Source organism: Maniola jurtina, chromosome 2, assembly GCF_905333055.1.
Source record: "Maniola jurtina chromosome 2, ilManJurt1.1, whole genome shotgun sequence".
Classification (NCBI taxonomy): Eukaryota; Metazoa; Arthropoda; class Insecta; order Lepidoptera; family Nymphalidae; genus Maniola; species Maniola jurtina.
Genome location: NC_060030.1, coordinates 4,800,163 through 4,820,488, shown reverse-complemented (window position 1 = coordinate 4,820,488; position 20,326 = coordinate 4,800,163). Strand labels below are relative to the sequence as shown.

Sequence of the window (20,326 nt, the reverse complement as noted above, 5' to 3'; positions counted from 1 at the left end):
AATCACCACAGACTTAAGCTATCTGCGCAGGAAATATTATAGTGCTCCAGTGTATACGCAAACATGGCGCTTTCTCTATTCCCTCACTCCCGTAGCCCGATGGGACGGCAATCTGACACGACCAAAGGGAGATCATGCGCAGGACGGACCGTTTTGCTCTGCGAGGAAGGGGTGGAACACCAACTTTCTAACTCGGAGCTAGTACTGAGAAATTCTTGACAGAAAACTCCAATCCCTATTTTTTGCCCGATCCCGGAATCGAACCCTTGTTATTTACAGTCAAACATGCTAACTAACCAACCAAACTAAACCAAACCACACCAACCAACCATAACCAAACAGACAGTTAAGTTTTAAAAGATATTAAGAGCTCGACATCCTGAGTCGTGTGCTCGTGTAAATCGGGCAAGATAAGCCGATGTTAAAATCAATCGTACAATCGACAATGCTACCACTGCAACACCTGCATGAAATTGACGCGCGAACTGGTATTTAATCACCCTAGCAGACGCAGTGGTCCTGAAATTGCGCTTACTTTCACATATCCCCTTGTCTGCGGATGTAAAACAATGAACGATTTACATACAATATGTGGAATTCATCACGAGAAATGAGTTAAATAGAGATAGGGTTGCCTACCAAAAAATAATGGAATTAGGATACAGGAAACTTAAAAATGCCTAAGACTTTGCATAGTTATAAAATGAGAGCTCTTTATAAGTCATATTTAAGTATATGTCGTTAAACAATACGTAGATTAAATTGAATAACAAGGTATTGGACAAAGTTGCAAATTAGGACAAATCCACGAAATATTTAAATGTTTACCAACCCTACGTACCTACAGATAAATTATTATGCTTTAGCAAATTACATCCTTGTTCTAAAACTTTTGCTTTCTAAATCCAAATTATACCCACCTATTGCGTTTAATTTCTATCATATTATTATGCATAATATTTGTGCGTTTGCCAAATCGGGTTTGTGGAAGTTACAAATGTGCCTTTGCGTTGAAATAGAAACCATTAGGTTCTATTAGTAGGTATATGTATTAGTAGGTAGGTACAGTAGTACCATAACCATACCATAGTATGGTCCTTTTGATACATTTATTACTAGATATGCGAAACCATGCGAGCAAATTGTAGATAAGAGGTAGTAATCTTATAAAAGTGTACTTACTACTTAGTGCTTAAGTGATTTTAAAGTGCTCTTAAAGAATTCAGTACGTGGTTTGCTCGCAAAGTGTACTTCTGAGTAAGAGTAGTTACCTCCTGTTTATTGCAAGCGTCTTTGAACTTTGATGGCGCTTTTATATCTCTGACTTGAGTAGGTAAGTGTGTACCGCATGGCCGGCATAGGCTAACAAAAGGACCTACTAATGAATAATAATAATTAATTAAAAAACCGGCCAAGTGCGAGTCAGACTCGCGCACTGAGGGTTCCGTACTCGGGTATTTTTTCGTCATTTTGCACGATAAATCAAAAACTATTACGCATAAAAAAATCTCTTTTAGAATATACAGGTAAAGCTCTTTCTTATGATACCCCACTTGATATAGTTATCTTACTTTGAAAATAGAAAAACATTTTATTTATTTATTTCTGTGATGTAACCACAAATTCATGTTTTTTGGATTTATTCTTTTATTTGTGTTATAAGACTTTTATACTTGCCAAATTTCATGATTCTAGGTCAACGGGAAGTACCCTATAGGTTCTTGACAGACACGACAGGCGGACAGACGGACAGACAGACAGAAAACAAAGTGATCCTATAAGGGTTCCGTTTTTCCTTTTGAGGTACTGAACCCTAAAAACGAATAATGAACGCTAATAAAGAAAAATTTTACTAAAATTAAAATTAATCCTTTGTAAACTTCGAACACAATATATTGAAAAATTAATATGGGCATTTACTTACTTATTTCGAAATAGCAAAAGCTTTTGACCGTTTGAATAATAAAGCTAAACGCTTCGAACTCATTTTTTAATAAACTATCGGTGGCCATTTTAACTAACGGAATTAACCAAATGCATGTATTGCGTGCCGCATTCCCGATACTTATCAGATCGGTGTGTGCACGCCTTAATAGATTCAATCAAACGCGCTTTAATATCGAGATCCATTAAAAATGGGTCACATGATATGATTCCGTAAAGGTGGGTCCACACTTAATCAAGTAGTATCGTATCAGCTTAGATACGCATATCTTATATTGGACACTCATTTTAGTCAAACCGTATTATTAGGGCCGGTACAGTACGGTAAATGACCGGTACAGAAGTGTACATAAAATATGAACCGATCATGATCGCGTGAGAATACGCAACGACGGATCGGATCGTCGAAAATATCCCCTATGGACCCACCCTAACTTCACTACCTAAAGTAAAGCTTTAGGTCCCTGTCATTCGAAATGGCACCCACCACGTAAGCACAAGAGAGAGGCTGTTCTAGAGTTTTGCGTAAGCCTCGGCTTAGCCTAAATGAGTCCTTGAATACAGTTTTCGTTTATGTATCGTTTTCAAAATGTAGGATAAATAATCATGTAGAGCTCTTTTAACTAGAATTTTGTGTTACGAATATCATGCTTCATGTAATTAAGTTCTTACCTACAAACTTGTACTTCATTAAGTATTTAAGAGTCAAATATAGGTAGAGTTCAGTCGTATGCTTTTTTTAAGAGCCTTTACTTAAATTATATTAAAAGAACGACCGTTTTATTTGGTATTATTTATTCTGCGGAAACTAAGTGGATATTCGATCCAAAACGCCTTATGAATACAAAAATACGCCCTTTCTCAGCAAAGCCCCAGTTCGGTCTCTCTACGTACCTAATGGTGAAATTTTGGAACTTTTAAGACGATACCTACTTTTCTCGATCGCGAAGTTTAATTTTGTGGTCGTTGACAAATGGAAGCTTTTTGTGTTTCGCTCATAACTTTTACGGGCTATTTTGATGTATGAGCCAATTTTTTCAGGCCCAAAATCAATTTACCGTTATAGGCATAGGCTTAGATATAAGTAGGTACATTTTTCCCCGCGGAAAAAGAAGTTTGAGTGCAGTTAATGCATTAGCATTACCATTATCCATCATTCCATCAAATTAATCTTTTGAATCGGATACCATATCTTTAAATAACATTCATTGATTGTTTCAAAGTTATCAAATCCTGCCTTGCTTTTATTGACGGTCAAAGATAACAGTAACCGTAACGTAACTTTAACCACTTGTCAGGTAATTTATTGGACCTTGAAAAGACAAAGAACGAAAACGACATTATTTCTTGAAAGTTTCCGTTATTCTATGTTCATTATTTATTGCCTCCGGCAACTAAATGGATATTTTGAATAGAGGGCGTCTTGTGAATACAAAAGAATGCCCTTGAAGTGTCGCGGGAAACATCTCTTAGTATTCATCAATTGTTCAGTCGCTCCACACCCTATTGATGGAATTTGAGGACCACACTTTTCTTAAAGTGAAAAGTTTTCGTTTGAGTTTATAGGTACTCGAATTCAAATTTTGAGAAGTTCAAAGTTAAGGACGTCATTTTTTTTTACCAAAGATGAATATAAATAAAACTGCTGACCCTCCCCGATATCGCTCGAATTTTTGTAAAGGGGCCACCCCCTTTTATTTTACCCCCAATTAGCAAAAATGCTGAAACACGTAGGCACCTAACTTGTTAACTTCATTTTGAACCGAAATCTCAAACACAATTTTTTATGTACCTATACATCTTAAAAAATGATGGAATTTCATACAAACTTTCACCCTCTACTTACCCCTTAGGGTATTCCAAAAATCCTTTCTTAGTGAGTGCCTAGGCTACCGTCAAAATTTCAAGTTTCCAGCCCCAGCGGTTAAGGCTGAGCATAGATGGATTAGTCAATCAGTTAGGACAAGTCTTTATTCTCAAGTCTTCTTCATTGTACTTATCGATAGATAGAAGATTAATAAAGGAAACACGTTAATTATTATTTATTTTTGGAATAATTGTTATGTAAATCCATCGATGTTTAAGTTAGGTACGAGTAGGTGTATTATGGGGAACTTTTCCATTTTGTAGGCAGTTGCAAAAGTAGATATTTCATAATGTTACATATATTCATCTACTTCACTCATAAAACTTCCAGGCTCCGATATAAACTCTGGGTTATGTGGAAAATCGGGTAAGCTTTTGACAGGTAAAGTGAGGCCGCAACTTTATCGCGAGTTCGAAACTTGGTTCAGACTCTCTCATACGACGTATTCCATATGACAAGTTTGACTTGTCGCGAGATTGGAATTATTGACCTGAAACCTCCCCTCCAAACTTCCCTGAAGCCATAGACAGCTTTTTCATTTGTCTACAGATTTATCTATTTACGCAAGAACTTTCTACTAGAAGCACCTACTGTTTTGTTTATGAAGCGATATTTTGTAAAATATGAAACCATATAGCACATCGTAGACCCTGAGATACAAAACTAGTAGGTAGTCCATTTATGCCTTTATCCGAATAATTTTGAGTATGTACTTGGGACTCTATGATCTCTTGATTCTTGACAAGCTATGTTGCTACAAAACATTCCAAAAATTCAATATACCTACTAATCATGACTATACGTAGGTATTCAGAATAATAAGACAACATGGCTCAAGTAGGTGCATATTCTATGTACTTGAAAGAAAAAGAAAGAAAGAAAATCTATTCTTTTGTTGTTTGGGTCACAGACAAAAACCACATAAAACTTGAGTTATAGCTTAATATTTACTATAGGGAACTAAGCAATTCTGAAATGATACTAGATAAATACAGACCACACTAAAAGTCCAACTAAATTACTTCTCTTAAAACATTTCAAGTAACATTTTAGATGTCACTACCAGTCGCAAACATGTTATAAAGACACCTATGACTGAATCCACTTAGAGAATATACGGCATACCGTATATCTAAGTGGATTCGTGACACAAATCCTTGACCCTTTCACGGGCAACGGAAAGTGTCGGGCTCCCGTTGCACTTTTGTAGCAACTCTTACCTTTGCGTCTGTTTCCCAATGTAGGTAGTAGATATTAATGCATGTTGAACATGAAACTTTTTAACTATTCATGTAATGATGTAGTTGTACTTTACATGCCATTTTTGTTTTATAATGTAACAAATAGATTTTTCTTTTATTTATCTCTCGCTTTCCTATTATTAGATAAAACTGCTATAAATAAAATCCGATCTGATTTCGCGCGGATTTTTCTGTAGGTACCTATTAAAACGCCTTCCCTGAGAGAATTCTATTATTTATGTAAACTAGTGAAATCTAAATATTGTACTATACTGAATTACTGTAGTCAAAAAATATCTCAAGATTCTACCTAAAATAAACGACTGTAAAAATCGTTGACACTCATTTTATTTTCGTCAGTTCATCGTAACCTTGGGTCTAAAGCATCTAAAGTTACTGAAAAAAGGTGTTAAGTTTTTCTTTTAAAAATAACTTTTCTTTCCAGGCCGTACCCGAAACAATACGAGAGCTGAAAAGCGCTGTGTGGGCCGCTGAAGCTACCGGCGGTGCGGCCAATTTAACCGGCGCTCTCACCTCGGCCTTTGAGATTCTCTACCGGGTATGAAAATTGCTTTTATAATATGTACAATAACGCCTCCATCGACATGTTCGATGGTCACTTGTACATTGAAAACCATAGCAAATATAACTAAGATTTTTTATTACTAGATAATATAATCGCGTCGCGCATTAAGTTACGTAATAATTGTATTATAGCCTCAGTCAAAATTCTACGGAATGTAGAATCGACTGAAAGTTCAAAAGTACTAGTTCCAGTTCGGTGGAACACAAAATTAAAGCTTTATTTAACTAGTGGAATGATTATTCTGAAAAGTTGCCAAATATTCTTCAAAAAATTCTTGCTGTTGCATTCCATAGAAGCAACTTTCCAATTTTAGCTAGATATCTTTTACATTTTTGAGATAGCTGGGAAATGTGTCATTTTCACCATTTACAGTACAACCGGACGGGCCTGGGTTGTCAATGCAATCAAGCGATAGCTGTAATTGGGGCCGGAGGAGGCGCGGGAGGCGTTACAGCGGTGTTCCGCGCGTGGAACTGGCCGCATATGCCTGTGCGCATATTTACCTACCGGGTAGGGGGAGATGCGGCCGCAGGCAAAACTATGAAGGAAATGGCATGTAATAATAAAGGTTTGTCATATTCTTGTATTAATAATAGCCAGGGTCCCTTCTTATTTTCTTTTGGGCAGTGTGCAGGTCCCTACGTCCTTCCATCGGCGTTGACCGTCTCTGATCTAAATTTTTAAACCTCGCCAATATAGGTATTGTGCCAACTAGTTCAGCAGCACTTTTCTAATTGGAATTAAAGTAGCTTCCTCAAGTGTAAAATATGTTTTTCTAGATGGATGCATTAAAGTGGGGCAGTAGCAGATAATATTCATAATTCACTGAAATTCGAGATCTCGGCACACTCTTAGCATAGTTTGCAGATAAACTCTTTTAGGCTCTTGAAGTCAATGCGTCTTTTTGTATGCAGGCTTTCACGTGACGATAAACGACCATGACGAGGTTCGCCACAAAGTGCTGCATTTCGTGGAAGTGCTAGCACGTCCTATGGTCATGTACCAGACATTACACCCGGTCCACTGGAGCCCTGTGTACATCGGGGGAAGGGTGAGAACACAACTTATTATAAACATACTAGAAAAATTGCATGTTGCTGAAAAGGCAAGCAAGCCTACATAAAGTTTTTTTTTTTACAAATTGGGGGCTAGTAAACTACATTAAATAGCCCTCATATTTTCAGCAAAAATGTGTAACTATACAATAAATAAAATTAGACGTCTCTTCTTTTTCTACCTATCCTTTTCCCACGCAATGTGGGGTAGGCACAACTTCTTCTTCTCCCTCATTCGTTAACGCACTATCCACGCTTTTTAGACGCTATCGTCTTACACGCAACAACTCCCTTTTATTTGGTCTTCCTCTTCTTTTTCTTCATTTATTAACAGGTTTCACGATTTCTTAACATTACAGAGTAGTACTCTCGATGATGATGGAATGGGCCAGTTGATGACGTCAGTAACAGTTCCTATTTTCGACAGAAGAAACCACACGGTATCTATCAATGAGAAATTAAATATTTAAATATTATTATATAAATTAGTTTTTGTGCTTAAGTCATTTACTTTTATTTCAGCAAAGAGAAGCTAACTTGCTTGGCGTAGTTGGTACGGATGTTCCTGTCGATCAAATAAAGAAGCTCGTGCCACCTTACAAGGTAATATCGACTGTTTCTTTCGTCTGATTTCATCGAACCAATAAAAATTCATCATAAATAGAATAGATAAAGGTAAAGAGGTTCGTCTAAAATTTTAGTTAACGGTTAATCGTTATAGTATTCCTGTTGTATATCACCATGTATTTTGCGGCAAAAAATCTATATTGATCATCGTATTTAATTGGAGACGTTTGAAGGTTGTCTATTTCCTTCTATTCTTCTATGCTTAATAGCATCCTACATGACTTTTGGTAGAGCAGGTGGCATCGAAAATATGCACTTTTCTTCATAGATCATACTTACTTGTTTCAGTTGGGGGTGAATGGTTATTCATTTATGCTGGATAACAACGGGCATGTTTTATATCATCCTGATTTGAGACCTTTGGTAAGTCTAGTCTAAAATCGTTGTAAAATTGTATTCTATTATTTGAAAGTAGTGTTCACTTAAACAATTTTCTCTGTTTCAGCATACAAATGAGGAGGTAAGAGAACGCTAATATTCCCGGGTTGGGAATTTAACACTTTCCATCTTACCTGTGAAAATTATACATAGCTTACTTTGATGATCATTTTTGAATTAAAAATTGATGTAGCCTGAAACTATTTTTATACAATATGAATATTAGGTACTATTATTTTATAATGCGTAATTTATTTCAGTATACAGAGACATTAAGGCCTCTTTACTCCAGTGTTGATGTCACAGATGTAGAACTCCTCGTGGATTATGACGAAAATGCAAGAGTCAACCTTACTTCATTACTTTTCGAAGTAAGTAAATTTACTATTACAATATGGTCTGATATTGTAGTGATATTTCAATGTAGGATGCTCCAGAAATGCCTTAGATACAATAAGGACATTCATTCCTTCACGATAAGTTATTGACAACAGTAGGAGGAAACATTCACATCTCATAAAAATTTGCAGTTACGTCACGACATGATAGAGCAGCGAGAAGGCGAGACAGAGATGGGGGTTAAAGTGCAATATGAGGGAATGAGACGGGTAGCGACTCGACGACAGAGATATTTCTATAGTCCTGTCGACGGCACGCCATATTCACTGGCTGCTGTGTTACCAGACGGTTATGGCATGTATGAATTGCAAGCCGAACAGGAAATCAAACATAGCCCTATCAATGGTAAGTGAAAGAGTGACGAACGACGAATGGTAAGTAACGATTCAGCGAAAAATCATTCAGTGGAAATGTTGCAGTCACGATGATAGAAAAATAGTAGGTATATTATGTAATTATTGGGAAACTTAAAAGTCCGCCATCATAAGCTGGCTTTTGCGCCCGCTTGGCAATAATGATTCAAGTTTTTAGTTACCTACTTACATAGAAAACTCAATTTCTGTTATAAGGGCTGAAAATGCACTGGTAATAAACTAAAATAGTATATAGATTAATTCGCTCAGAGGATTTAAATGGTATCGCTTATACCCTAACAATATATTCTACTCGATTTTGTATGAGCTAAAAAAATATACTGGTTGACATTTATAATTAAATTAATGGATACTTAACATTAATTACTCTTTCTCTATTCATGCAGTCACAGAATATTTTAAAGGAGAAAACTGGAAAGTTCATCCAGACTGGTAAGTTCTTTTTAGTGTTTTAGTGTCGTTTTCTACTTGTTTAATTTTAAATTGTTCCTTATCTATTTATATTTGGTGGGCAATAAAGTATATTTTCATTCTCTTCTTTTTTAGCAAATTTTACTGACAAATTGATTTTACTGATTTCTACATATGCTTTAAAAAATTTGAAGTCAAAGCTTTTTCATGAGAAACTTTGCTTACGTCGAGTGTCCCACTCCGCGATATAAATGTTCCACTAGATGCGGCGTTTCATCTTATGCAAATATTTGCTGATTGATAATATGTTATAGGGTGTACTGCGAATACGCGTCAACGTCGGAGCAATCGTTCAACTCGCCGGAGGAGCAGCTGGTCCACTTCCTGACGCGCGCCGGCCGCCCCGGCTGGAAGTGGATGTCGCTGCGCCCGCGCGCGCTCACGCTGCACAACGCGCACAAGAAACAAGACCGCGACTCCTACTATTGTGAGTTAATCCCCTTTTTATTATAACCTTTATTGCTGATAGTTAAATATTTCAATTTTAAGATGAAGATGATGATGATTCTATGAAGATGAATCTAATGACGTAGGAACGGACATACATACAGGTCAAACACATAACCCTCCTTTGGGCTTCGCCGCAGTCGGGGAGAAAGACAGATCTCAGGCGGGCTTGCGAGTTTAATCCTTAGTCTATGACTTGCGCAAATCGCCATGTTGCAACTTCATATTGGACTATTAGGTAGATACCTTTTGCGTGCGCTACACATCCTATTTATTTAATTAAATTAATTAATATATCCTATTTATTTAATTAAATTAATTAAGTGGCAGTGGGCAGGCCATACCTGTCGTAGGGGCGATGGCCGTTGGAGCCGGAAAGTCCTTGAGTGGAGATCGCGTTTAAGCAAGCGTAGTGTGGGACGCCCTCCAGCACGATGGACCGACGATATAAAGCGGCTGGCGGGAAGTGGCTGGATGAGGAAGGCTGAGGACCGGGTGTGGTGGCGCTCTTTAGGGAAGGCCTATGTCCAACAGTGGACGTCCACAGGCTGATGATGATGATGATGATGAATTAATATACCTCTATATACATGACTTCATTCTAATCAAGTTCTCAGGAAACTTCTATAGCTGATCAAACAATAGGTACACTCCTCTACCACTGCACGATATCAGTTGAAATTATCATGCAGTTAGGGACACGTTTTGTGTACTAATTGTTTTGTTTTTGTTTTTTTTTTGGTTTTTTTTTTATAAAAAGAATATTAGCCATGCTAATCATGACTAATACTCCCCTTTCCCCTCCAATTGAGCGTAAATCTTGTGCCAGGAGTGGGTACGACAATAGCGCAACGGGTGGGGTTTGAACCGCCGACCTTTGGAAATTCAGTCCGCTCCTCAACCGTTGAGCTATCGAGGCTCTCGTGTTCATTCAGTTGAATGTTAACCACACAGGACTACAGATACATTTTATCAAATTACAGGTGACAAAACATTAGTTCAGTCGCTGGTCCGTGATGCAATGGTAATAAAAGAATTGGACGCTCACACTGGACACGCTAGCCATCACAATCAGTAAGTATCAATTCCGTCTGCAGCATGTGCGTTAGCAATAAAACACTCCCAGAGAAAAAGTTCCACAATACTCGCAAACTTAGCTATCTTCAAGACAAGAATTTAAGAGGCACCTTTACAACTACGCTGAGCAGCTTTCCACCAGGCATGATTGACGATTGTCATCAAGCGAAAGCATATTTTTAACCAACTTCCAAAAAGGAACAAGGTTCTCAATTCGATGGGTTTTTTGTCACAAAAAATTGCTAAATAATTATATAAATCTTCGTTACTACGGCATCGGTTGAGAAAATAAAACAAAACATTGATCGGCAAAACTGTACCTAAATGTTGCATGACACTTTGCACTTTTAGATTTTAAGTAACATCTCGACGCACTTTATTTTAAGTTTATTTTGATCACTAATTTCTATGTGTTTGTCACACGATAGCCCGATAGCAACATTAATGGCACTTCTAACAAGGTAACGTAACAAAAAAAAAACTTCATACCTACTAATGTTTCGCGTAGATAAATATTAGATTTCCAAAAAAAAAATAGAAGATAAAAAATTGACCTCATTACTGATTTTGTAGAATAGAAATGTGTGATGCATTTGACGGCCCTTAGCAGTTATATGATTTTGAGTGAAACCCCAGATTTGAGCGTAAATTGCCGGCTTGGTTTCTTCCCCATCATTTACTACCAGTTTTCATTTTGTACTGTTAGGTGCTACTTCTTTATTCAAATAGCGCAAATGCTCATATTTTCCCAGTTAATCTAGATAACATGACCATTAAAAATCAATAGAGGTTACCTAGTTGGTTTTTCTTATATAAAAATGATTGTTAAAATTTTAAATGTGTGGCAAGTGGATATTCGATGGTCCCATCGCCTTTTGCAATGGTTAGTGTGTCGAGTAGCGCCAAGTAAGCTATGACAAAACTTATTAAAAAGGTTCCTGAATATTTTACTAAACTTAGTGAAAGCAATAAGCACCAGCTGTAAACTTAAAATATTTGAGTTACAAGTTATTTGAGTTTACTTTATTAAAAAAAAATTTTAGCTTAGGGTGCATATTGTTTTCTATGACACATATTTACAGCTGCAAAGGATCCAGGTACACTAGAATTAAAAACTAATTTTTGACAGGTTTTAGCTTGCTTGGAGTATGGATTTTGTACATAATGTACCACTTTGTTTGTTTTTATTATTTACGTACTGATTTGTATGAATAACGATAAAGTTGTCCCTATTTACATTAATCCAGTGAAAACGAAATTGTACAAAATTTAAAATTTCATACCAAAAGATATGGACAACTTAATCTTACTAATCTTAGTATATAAAAATCTAGTATAAAACCCTGAATTTCAGGTCATACATAAGGCCAATATATAAATAAGGCCAGATTTTTCAAAATCTCTACGAGAGCGAAACTACAGGCAGTCGCTAGTATATAAATAGAAATAAGACGAAGTTGGAAGTTGAACCAAGCATCGCGTCACCTACTTTTGTCAGTTCAGAGCAAAACGATGAGGAATACTGATGAAATGTCCAAAATTTTAAGATGATTTAATCAATAGTTACTGTTCAAATCTCATACAATGTATCTTTGCAGGCAAGGGCGATTCCACAAGTTCGTGGTGACTCTGTCATTCATCGCAACTAGAAGTGGACTTCTCAAATGGACTGAAAACATCAACAGCTCAAGGGCGGCTGACTCTTCTGAACCGTATGTATCTCAATAAAATGTATTCTTTCATATTTTTCTAACTTTTAAGACTTGCAAATAACTTTTATTTGAGGAATAACTTGGATTTGACTTTTGACAGATTTGCTATAGAACCTCGAATTTATTCCTCTAAAACGCTTATTAATAAAAATGTACCGTGTAAATTTTCTACTAATTCTAAGCGTCCGTGTTTAAACCAGTACCTAGGCTTAGAACACCTAACTTAAATTGGACTCTAAGTATGTGTTCCATACCAATTCACAAGTTAGCACAAACTGGCATTTACAACAACAATTTTATTACATTTAGTTATTGATTCATGAGCAATCACAAGATGGTTTTAAATGTAACGTTTTCGAAATCACAGCAATATTGCTTGTGACATTTTGGCCTGGATCCAATTATTTATTTATGTCATACTTTCAGACACTTCAGCGAGAAACACGCACGCGCCTTCGATTCGGAGTGGTACCGCCGTGCAGTGGAACATCATTCGATTGAACCGGAAAGCTTTGTCTTTTCTGTACCCTTCCGTGATGGAAGTGAAGCAGAAGACTTTAGTGGGAAGACTCCACTGGTCCTAGCAACCCATGCGGTGTTCGTCGAATCCAGGGGACATCGAGCTCCTGCTGCAGTAGTAGGGTTGCATTTCCAACTGGATTCTCTCGCTAAACATTTCTTGAATGTCACATCAACGGTTAGTTTTTATTTTTCGAGTTGGTTTAAATAATATTCTTTAATTATGTTAATAATTATCTAACATTCAAATGTTTTACAGTGCACAGCTGGCAGTATTTGTAAGAAAACGTGCGCAGGCGATGAGTTAGACTGCTATATTTTGGACGACAACGGTTTCATAATCCTATCGGAAGATGCTTCACAAACTGGCCGATTCTTTGGGCAGGTCGATGGAACAATCATGGATTCACTTGTTCAAGATAGAATATACAAAAAGGTCACCGTGCACGATCATCAAGGACGGTGTCCGGACTCAAGGAATCCATTTAGCGGAAATTCAAACAGGTTGTCGCCTATGAAGCCATTGTCTTGGCTTGGAGGATACGTCGCCAACTTATTAGCTGTGTGGTTTCCTTTGTGGGAAACTGCATACGGACGACCTCGTCCACACCCTGAAGAAGAGATTGGTACGTTTGGAACGCAAGTTGAAATAAAAAATGTTTTCAAATTTTTTTAGTGGCAACTTTTGAGTAAAAGTCTTATCCCTATAAAACAGATTACGAGGACTACGAAAACGAGGAAGATAACGAAGATGAATTGGATCGGGACCGTGGCACCTACGAAATCATCATCGACGGTTTAGGCGCCGCAGACCGGCACGAAGTCCCCGTTGCAAGCCCCGGACCTCCGCGGGAGCTCCCGCGAGAGGCCGCGCGCTCCGCCGCCGTGCGGCCTTGCGATACCAGCGCAGAATTATTCACCCTACAGTCCACGAGGCTCAATGCTGCCCAACCACTGAAGGGAAAACTCACTAATTGCCACAATTCTGGGTGTGAGAGGTAAGCTTATATTTTGTTGCCCGAATGCGCAAAAAAAGGAGTGGTTATTTATTTTCAGTTTTTAAGTGGAATTCAAAATCGGATGTAGGTAGTTAAATATTGAGGCTCAGACAGGATTTACAAGATACTAAAAACGAAAAAGTAGTTACTGGAAGACAAAATAATCTGAAACCTTGACTTTCTAACAATCAATCTGTTGGTTCATCGATATTAAATATAGGTTGATTGATAAATCAAGCTTTGATAATAGCACGTTCTGCTAAAGCGTTGATCATAATATAAGATGGTTGTTGACAGGCCATTCAGCGTCCAGAAGATCCCGCACAGCAATCTAATTCTACTAGTAGTGGACACCCTGTGCCCGTGCGGCGCCAAGCGGCTGGACGTGCGAGCGCGCGAGGCGGGCGCGCGCGCCGCGTGCCGCCGCCCGCCGCGCGCGCTGCCCAGGCGGCGCCCGCCCTCCTGCGTCTCATACCATCCCGAAGTACGTCCCGTGTATATTTACATCTCATCTTAATATTTATCTTGATTTTTCTTCAATGCTGACGCGCGAACACACACGCAATTAGGATTGAATTGAATACTAGTCAAATGAGAAACTTTTATCAAACGTCAAATCGCTCGTTTAGTATGGGAGCCTGTATGAAATACATAGATGTGACGTTATAAACATTCGACGTGCTTTTTTAGTTAAATCGATAATAATTTAAAATTGTAAGCAAACATAAAACTAACAGTGGGTTTCACGAATTTTGGAAGACTTTTGGATAATTACAGAAAAATAATTTACTTTTGACATAGGTAACATCCGAATAACGGAAAATTTGCAAATATACTTATCTTAAATTTTTACTTTCAGGAAATCGAGATTCAATCGTGCGGCCGCGGCGCCCGCGCTCGGCCTCTGTTCGCGGTGCTTGCTACACTCGCTCTGCGGCTCCTGTTAACTCTAACAACGTGACTGTCCAAAACCCGCTACACATTCTAAACCCATACCTGCCCGCAGGTTCCCCGACCGTATGAAGCTTTCTACCATATCAAGTTCCATATCACAGAAAATAATTTTTAATTCCAAACGCCGTTATATAAATTTTAAAAAAAACTAAAATTTAAAATTTTAAACGGAAAGCTTCGCGGGTCACCGCACCGCAGTGTTCGAGCGATGTTTTTGTGTGAAAAGACTATTCGTGTGAACTTTTTTATGCAAGTTGTGCTGGAAGGCTCGTATTCGTATTGGCTGGCCGAGCTGGGGTATTCTTACTATAGTATAATATTATACTTATTGTTATTACCGCAAACTATACCGCGATGACACAGCATTTGTACTCTGAGTGTAAGTATGACTGTCAGTAAATCCTGCAGAAATGATCTCCTAGATGCAAAGGGAGTGCCTGCTATGTTGCAATTTTTTAAATATTGGCATGTAACATAATCTATTAAGATCTAAGTTATGAAGAGATATGATAAGATATTCTAAGAAGATTCATAGTAAGTATGTTCAATAAAGAACTCGCACTCAGAGTACAGTACACTTGACTGAATATGGAAAATGATAAAACTCTTCGTTTTATAGCAGTGGTGTTTGGACGTTGATAAACTTAATAATACGTTTTATAATGAGTAAGGTTTTATATCGGAGTAATTTGTTGTGATTGTGTTTGTATCAAGTGTAGAAGTAGCGTGTCAAAGCGGATCGAGAATGCCTCAGAAGAATAGGCCTTACTTGGCCCATTTTTGTGGTGTATGCGAGATATTTAAAGTTTTGATCAATTTTACCGACTGAAGTATTGGTCCGACCAAGTGAACTTTTGATCTTGTTTTGAGACAGGATTATCGATTCGAACTAGGCTAAGATAATGTTTAAAATATTTTCTCCTCTCTGTTAAGTTGACAGTCTCATAATGTAACTGTGACGAGGTCGCAATCGGTAAATAGGTAGGTAACTAATATCTTGTTAAATTTAATTGAGGATTATTACAAACTCGGAGATCTTATAAATTATAGCTAATGTTAATAGATATTTTAAAGATAATATTTGTAATATATAATGATATCGTTTAAAACTGTTTTAGAAAAATTTACCTATGTTGATCCTAACACGATTTATTTCTCGATATCTATCTGTTCAGCATATTGATTGCAAACATATTGACTAGTTGCATAGACTAATTCTTTATTTAATGTAAATAAGAGAGGTTTGGTTCGTAGGCTTTATGTTGCTATATTTACGTGTGCCTGTGTATAATTATTATTAGATTAATATTAACGAGTCGACGAGTAAGCATCGTAGAGTTGATACTGAGATAATAAAAGCTGTTTGGATCAGAGCATAATACGTGAAAATGACTACATTCCTATCGACCGCCTTGAAATTTCTTATTTTTACATGGGATATATTTGATGTATTTTTAACATACCTATACCTAAGTTCGTCCCTTAAAACGATAGTGTATTTATGTTTTAAATAATGTAGAGTTAAGATACATTTTAAATTCACACATTCCTAAAACGCATCATTTCAACTATCTTGTTTAGTTTTCCAGAAATCCACATTTCCTCCTTTTTGATGAGAGCATACACTATGATTAGTTGTAAATTAGATATTTTAAATTATGCAATACAGGGTTGAACTAGAAATGGCGCCATATGACTCTCAGATTAACAAACTTATCTTAGAATATATCTATGTGAGGAGGTAAAGTTTCTCTCGGTGTCCTCTCTGGCGACTCCCGTGCATCTAATCGTTAGCAATTCTCTCGCCTAATCTTCGAATAATGTTGTAAGTATTTGACATGTTGTAAACAATTCTCGTTTTAATGTAAATATTTAATATGAGGGCCTACTAGGCCCGTTCACACATGGGAGTCCGTTTTACGGCCGGTTCACACATGTCTCCGTTTTACTGTTCCGTTTTATCGTGTACGTTTTTTTTTCGTCGATGGCGTATGTAGTTGTATGAGCGACTTCACACATGGCACAGTATTCTGTATACAGTAAACAATATCGTTCCGTAAAAAAATGACATTCCGTTTTGTCATCGAATACTGGACGACGGAACAGTAAAAATATACGGATACGTAGAATTTTAACGGATAGATCCATCTTTGTAGTATAGCGGCGGTATACTGCGAGTTTTGTGTTCACACGTCGCATCCAGTAATGACGGATCCGTTGAACGTTATACGGTGCCTATGTGTGAACAGAGCATAAATTTATAACGTATCCGTTAAAAACGTACCAGTAAAACGGACTCCCATGTGTGAACGGGCCGTTACTGGTACGTTTTTAACGGATGCGTCATAAATTTATGCTGTGTTCACACATAGGCACCGTATAACGTTCAACGGATCCGTCATTACTGGATGCGATGTGTGAACAGAAAACTCGCAGTATACCGACGCTATTCTACAAGGATGGATCTATCCGTTAAAATTCTACGTATCCGTATATTTCCCTTCCGTTCGTCCAGTATTCGATGACAAAACGGAATGTAATTTTTTTACGGAACGATATTTTTTACTGTATACAGAATACTGTGCCATGTGTGAAATCGCTCATACAACTACATACGCCATCAACGAAAAAAAAACGTACACGATAAAACGGAACAGTAAAACGGAGACATGTGCGAACCGGCCGTAACGTGTAATGTGTGTTGCAAATGTTCATACATTATGTAGTTCGAATTCGACTTCTTCTGTCCTACATACCTACAACCAAATCGTATCAATCTCAATACAATAAAGGAGCTAATTTAGTCCTAGCTGACATACAGGTAGGTTTGGTCGAAGAGTTTTTTTTTAATGATTTGGAGGCGGAAGTGATACTACACACTCAAACCACAGATAGTCCCTCTCGCTCAATCAGAGGTACTTACTTGTAAAATGTTATTTTAGGTTCGCTTCGGCTACTATAGCCTAGTTTACCATTGCAAATTAACTTCAAAAAGAAGCATTGTACTCAATTTTTAAAACAAATCAATTATTTATTTAAAATACTTGAGTCATCCGAAATACATTTTGACAAACAAAAAAACTGGCCACGGTGATAAGGATAAAAAATAATATCATTCGTCACGTTCTAATATGAGCTTAAATGCATTTCGCTCTCACTCTATCAGTAAGAGTCACAATAGGGCACCTTCTACAAGTATTTGTTCTGAATGGTTCTGAAACTCAAACAATTGACTTTTTTTTAATTGTTAGGAATCGGGATCCACTAGCCAGTGATATTATACGCTCGACTCAAATCATTTACTATACAAGCAAGACACTATACAAGAATCGCTAAGAAAAATAAGTAAGAAATACATCCGAACGCGAAGATGCGGCGTTGTGACAGAAAATAATAAAACTCTTTAGATGTTATTTCGTCTAGGTAATGTTTGTTTTAGTTGTGAGCAAAACAAACAAAATTGCATAAAAACATTTCCTGTAATCACATAAGCACTTGGTTGGTTTAGATACTTGTTGAACATAATAGTGGGTTTTCCTGGTAGGTAAAGTAAGTCGGTGACTGAACCAACAAAAGGACATCTCCCGTCCGAGAACTATTTATTAGCTGTTTTGCTGTTTCCAAGAATCTGGGTGATCTTTTTATTATTTAGATAGAAGATATTGAAATTATTACAAAATATAGTGCGAGTATTTTCTAGTACTTATAGTGTTTAGAACTACGATGTAAAAAAACGCTACAATTTAAATACCTACCTCAGTCATCTAGCGCCAAATTAGCTCACATTATGGCACCTTACATCATGAGATTGAATTCGCATTTACAATCTATGTACCTACACTATAGCTCATTATATACATTCTATTAAATATCTCTGTAAGAACGTATATACTTACATAAAGTTTAAATAATCTGTTTGTACCTATCATAAATGTTATATAGAATTTAAAGTCAGATTCATCATAAACTTACTTTAATATCGTGTATTTAATCTTAAAAAGAGCTTGCTGTTGTCCATTCAACAGTCATGTAATCGAAACAATAATATGAAATAGTACAAAAATATATAAATGTAAAGATGTCTCGCAATTTGTGCCAAACCACAGCCAAGTCTGTAATTTATGGATTTAGTTACATGGGACCGATAGTCGAAATACCTTAGTACCAAAACAGAGGACAATAGCATGCTCAAGGTCCGATCGAAGGGTAATTAATCACAGTAATGTTTTCTGGGTGCTCTGTTTTATTCAGAATTTGTATTTCAAAGAAGTATTTGCCCTTAATTTCTATCAAGCTTCTCTGAAACTGTTCACCATCCAGTCATCGCTAAAAAGCGTTTATCTCAAACTTTCGCTGCCGTTAAATAAATAGAGAACTTTTAAATGAGCTGGGTAAATTTCTTTTTGCCAATCATGTCAATAAAGAATAATATTGTGTAGTATTAAAATAGCATTATTTACTGTGATCAATTCACCATTAGGTATCAATATAACTGAAGACATTTACACGTTTATCGCACCGAGCATACTCACGACCGGCGTAAATATATAATGTGGGGACGCTTTTGAGATATTATGTACATTTTGTATAAATATAACAGTAAGGAGTCGATGTACGGCGTTATAGTTTCACCTGGTGAGTGGCGAACGACTGGAATAATGTATTGAAAAGTGCTTCTTGTAAGCGTCGAGTCTTCCATAGCAGTCGAACGCGGAGCGAGTATTACTTGTAACTAAGTATTAAACGATAATAATAGAGTATATCTTTATCATAGCATAGGCGGGCGGCGTGCACTGCACTTCGCGGGATTTAGTTGTACTATAGACACAAAACAAATACCTCGTTTAGTTACGCAAAACGTAATAGCTAGACCGAGTTAGAATTCATTTCGCGTTTAGTTATTGGACATATCAATTCAGGCACCAAAGAGACTATAGCGTAAGCAATTTTTTGGAATATTTTCAATTGTGATCTTATATTATTCGAATACATTAATTAAGGGGACCTCGATTTCACGGCCTTAAAACTTTCTGATCCAATTTTTTTTACCTGAACACGAGGGCAAGATAGTGTAACGAAAAAGGCGGCTTTTTGATATCTTGCTGAAATCGCGTTTAAAACTCCTTCTCGAGATCGTTGCGACCTCAAAAACGAAACCCATAGAAATAAGAAAAAAAGAAGAAAAGTGCTGACACCTTATACATAAAATCTTTAACAATGTACCAGTGGCTTTACATTACATTGAATAGATCAACAACACCGCTACGCTTGTAATAAAAGGGACAGGAGTTCTGCAATCTTCAGTTTTCATCTGCACATTCTTCTTCTCTCTGGGCTGGTTTCCGCACTTCCATAGTAACTGGTAGCTCTTCGTCTATCCGTGATATTGACATCCCGACTCGCCGCAGTGGGTTTCGGGCTGCGCGCCTGCGCGCTATGACGAATGTATTCTTTCATATAAAAAACATTATAAAAACATTTACCAAAATACAAATACCTACTTGTTATTTGAAACAACAGCTCTAAAGTTTTGTTTTGTTACGACGCAATTCCAATGAACTTGATACTGAATACTATAATAAGGATGAGGTTGCCGAAATTGGATCTGTGTAAGTCTAGATAACGTTGTATCATTGTATTGTGTTACATAGTTTTGACGGGTAAGTGTTTTTTCCAG

The 20,326-nt window shown here is 37.1% G+C and overlaps 1 protein-coding gene across 2 annotated transcripts in view; it reads left to right on the top strand.

Moving 5' to 3' along the window:
• Positions 1–16,534, top strand: part of LOC123877931 (voltage-dependent calcium channel subunit alpha-2/delta-3) — a 73,196-nt gene extending 56,662 nt beyond the window's left edge. The window contains exons 7-25 of one of the 2 annotated variants that reach the window (XM_045924869.1): positions 5,498–5,611; positions 6,011–6,206; positions 6,553–6,689; positions 7,053–7,133; positions 7,216–7,296; positions 7,609–7,683; positions 7,766–7,780; positions 7,959–8,069; positions 8,229–8,442; positions 8,858–8,903; positions 9,197–9,369; positions 10,373–10,463; positions 10,895–10,927; positions 12,065–12,178; positions 12,605–12,875; positions 12,957–13,323; positions 13,413–13,695; positions 13,993–14,179; positions 14,555–16,534. In XM_045924869.1, the coding sequence (XP_045780825.1) occupies positions 5,498–5,611; positions 6,011–6,206; positions 6,553–6,689; positions 7,053–7,133; positions 7,216–7,296; positions 7,609–7,683; positions 7,766–7,780; positions 7,959–8,069; positions 8,229–8,442; positions 8,858–8,903; positions 9,197–9,369; positions 10,373–10,463; positions 10,895–10,927; positions 12,065–12,178; positions 12,605–12,875; positions 12,957–13,323; positions 13,413–13,695; positions 13,993–14,179; positions 14,555–14,656 (2,691 nt within the window). In that variant the 3' untranslated portion in view covers positions 14,657–16,534. The remainder of the gene's footprint in view (positions 1–5,497; positions 5,612–6,010; positions 6,207–6,552; positions 6,690–7,052; positions 7,134–7,215; positions 7,297–7,608; positions 7,684–7,765; positions 7,781–7,958; positions 8,070–8,228; positions 8,443–8,857; positions 8,904–9,196; positions 9,370–10,372; positions 10,464–10,894; positions 10,928–12,064; positions 12,179–12,604; positions 12,876–12,956; positions 13,324–13,412; positions 13,696–13,992; positions 14,180–14,554) is intronic. The other variant, XM_045924875.1, reaches the window with a different exon arrangement.
• The last annotated feature ends 3,792 nt before the right edge of the window (positions 16,535–20,326 follow it).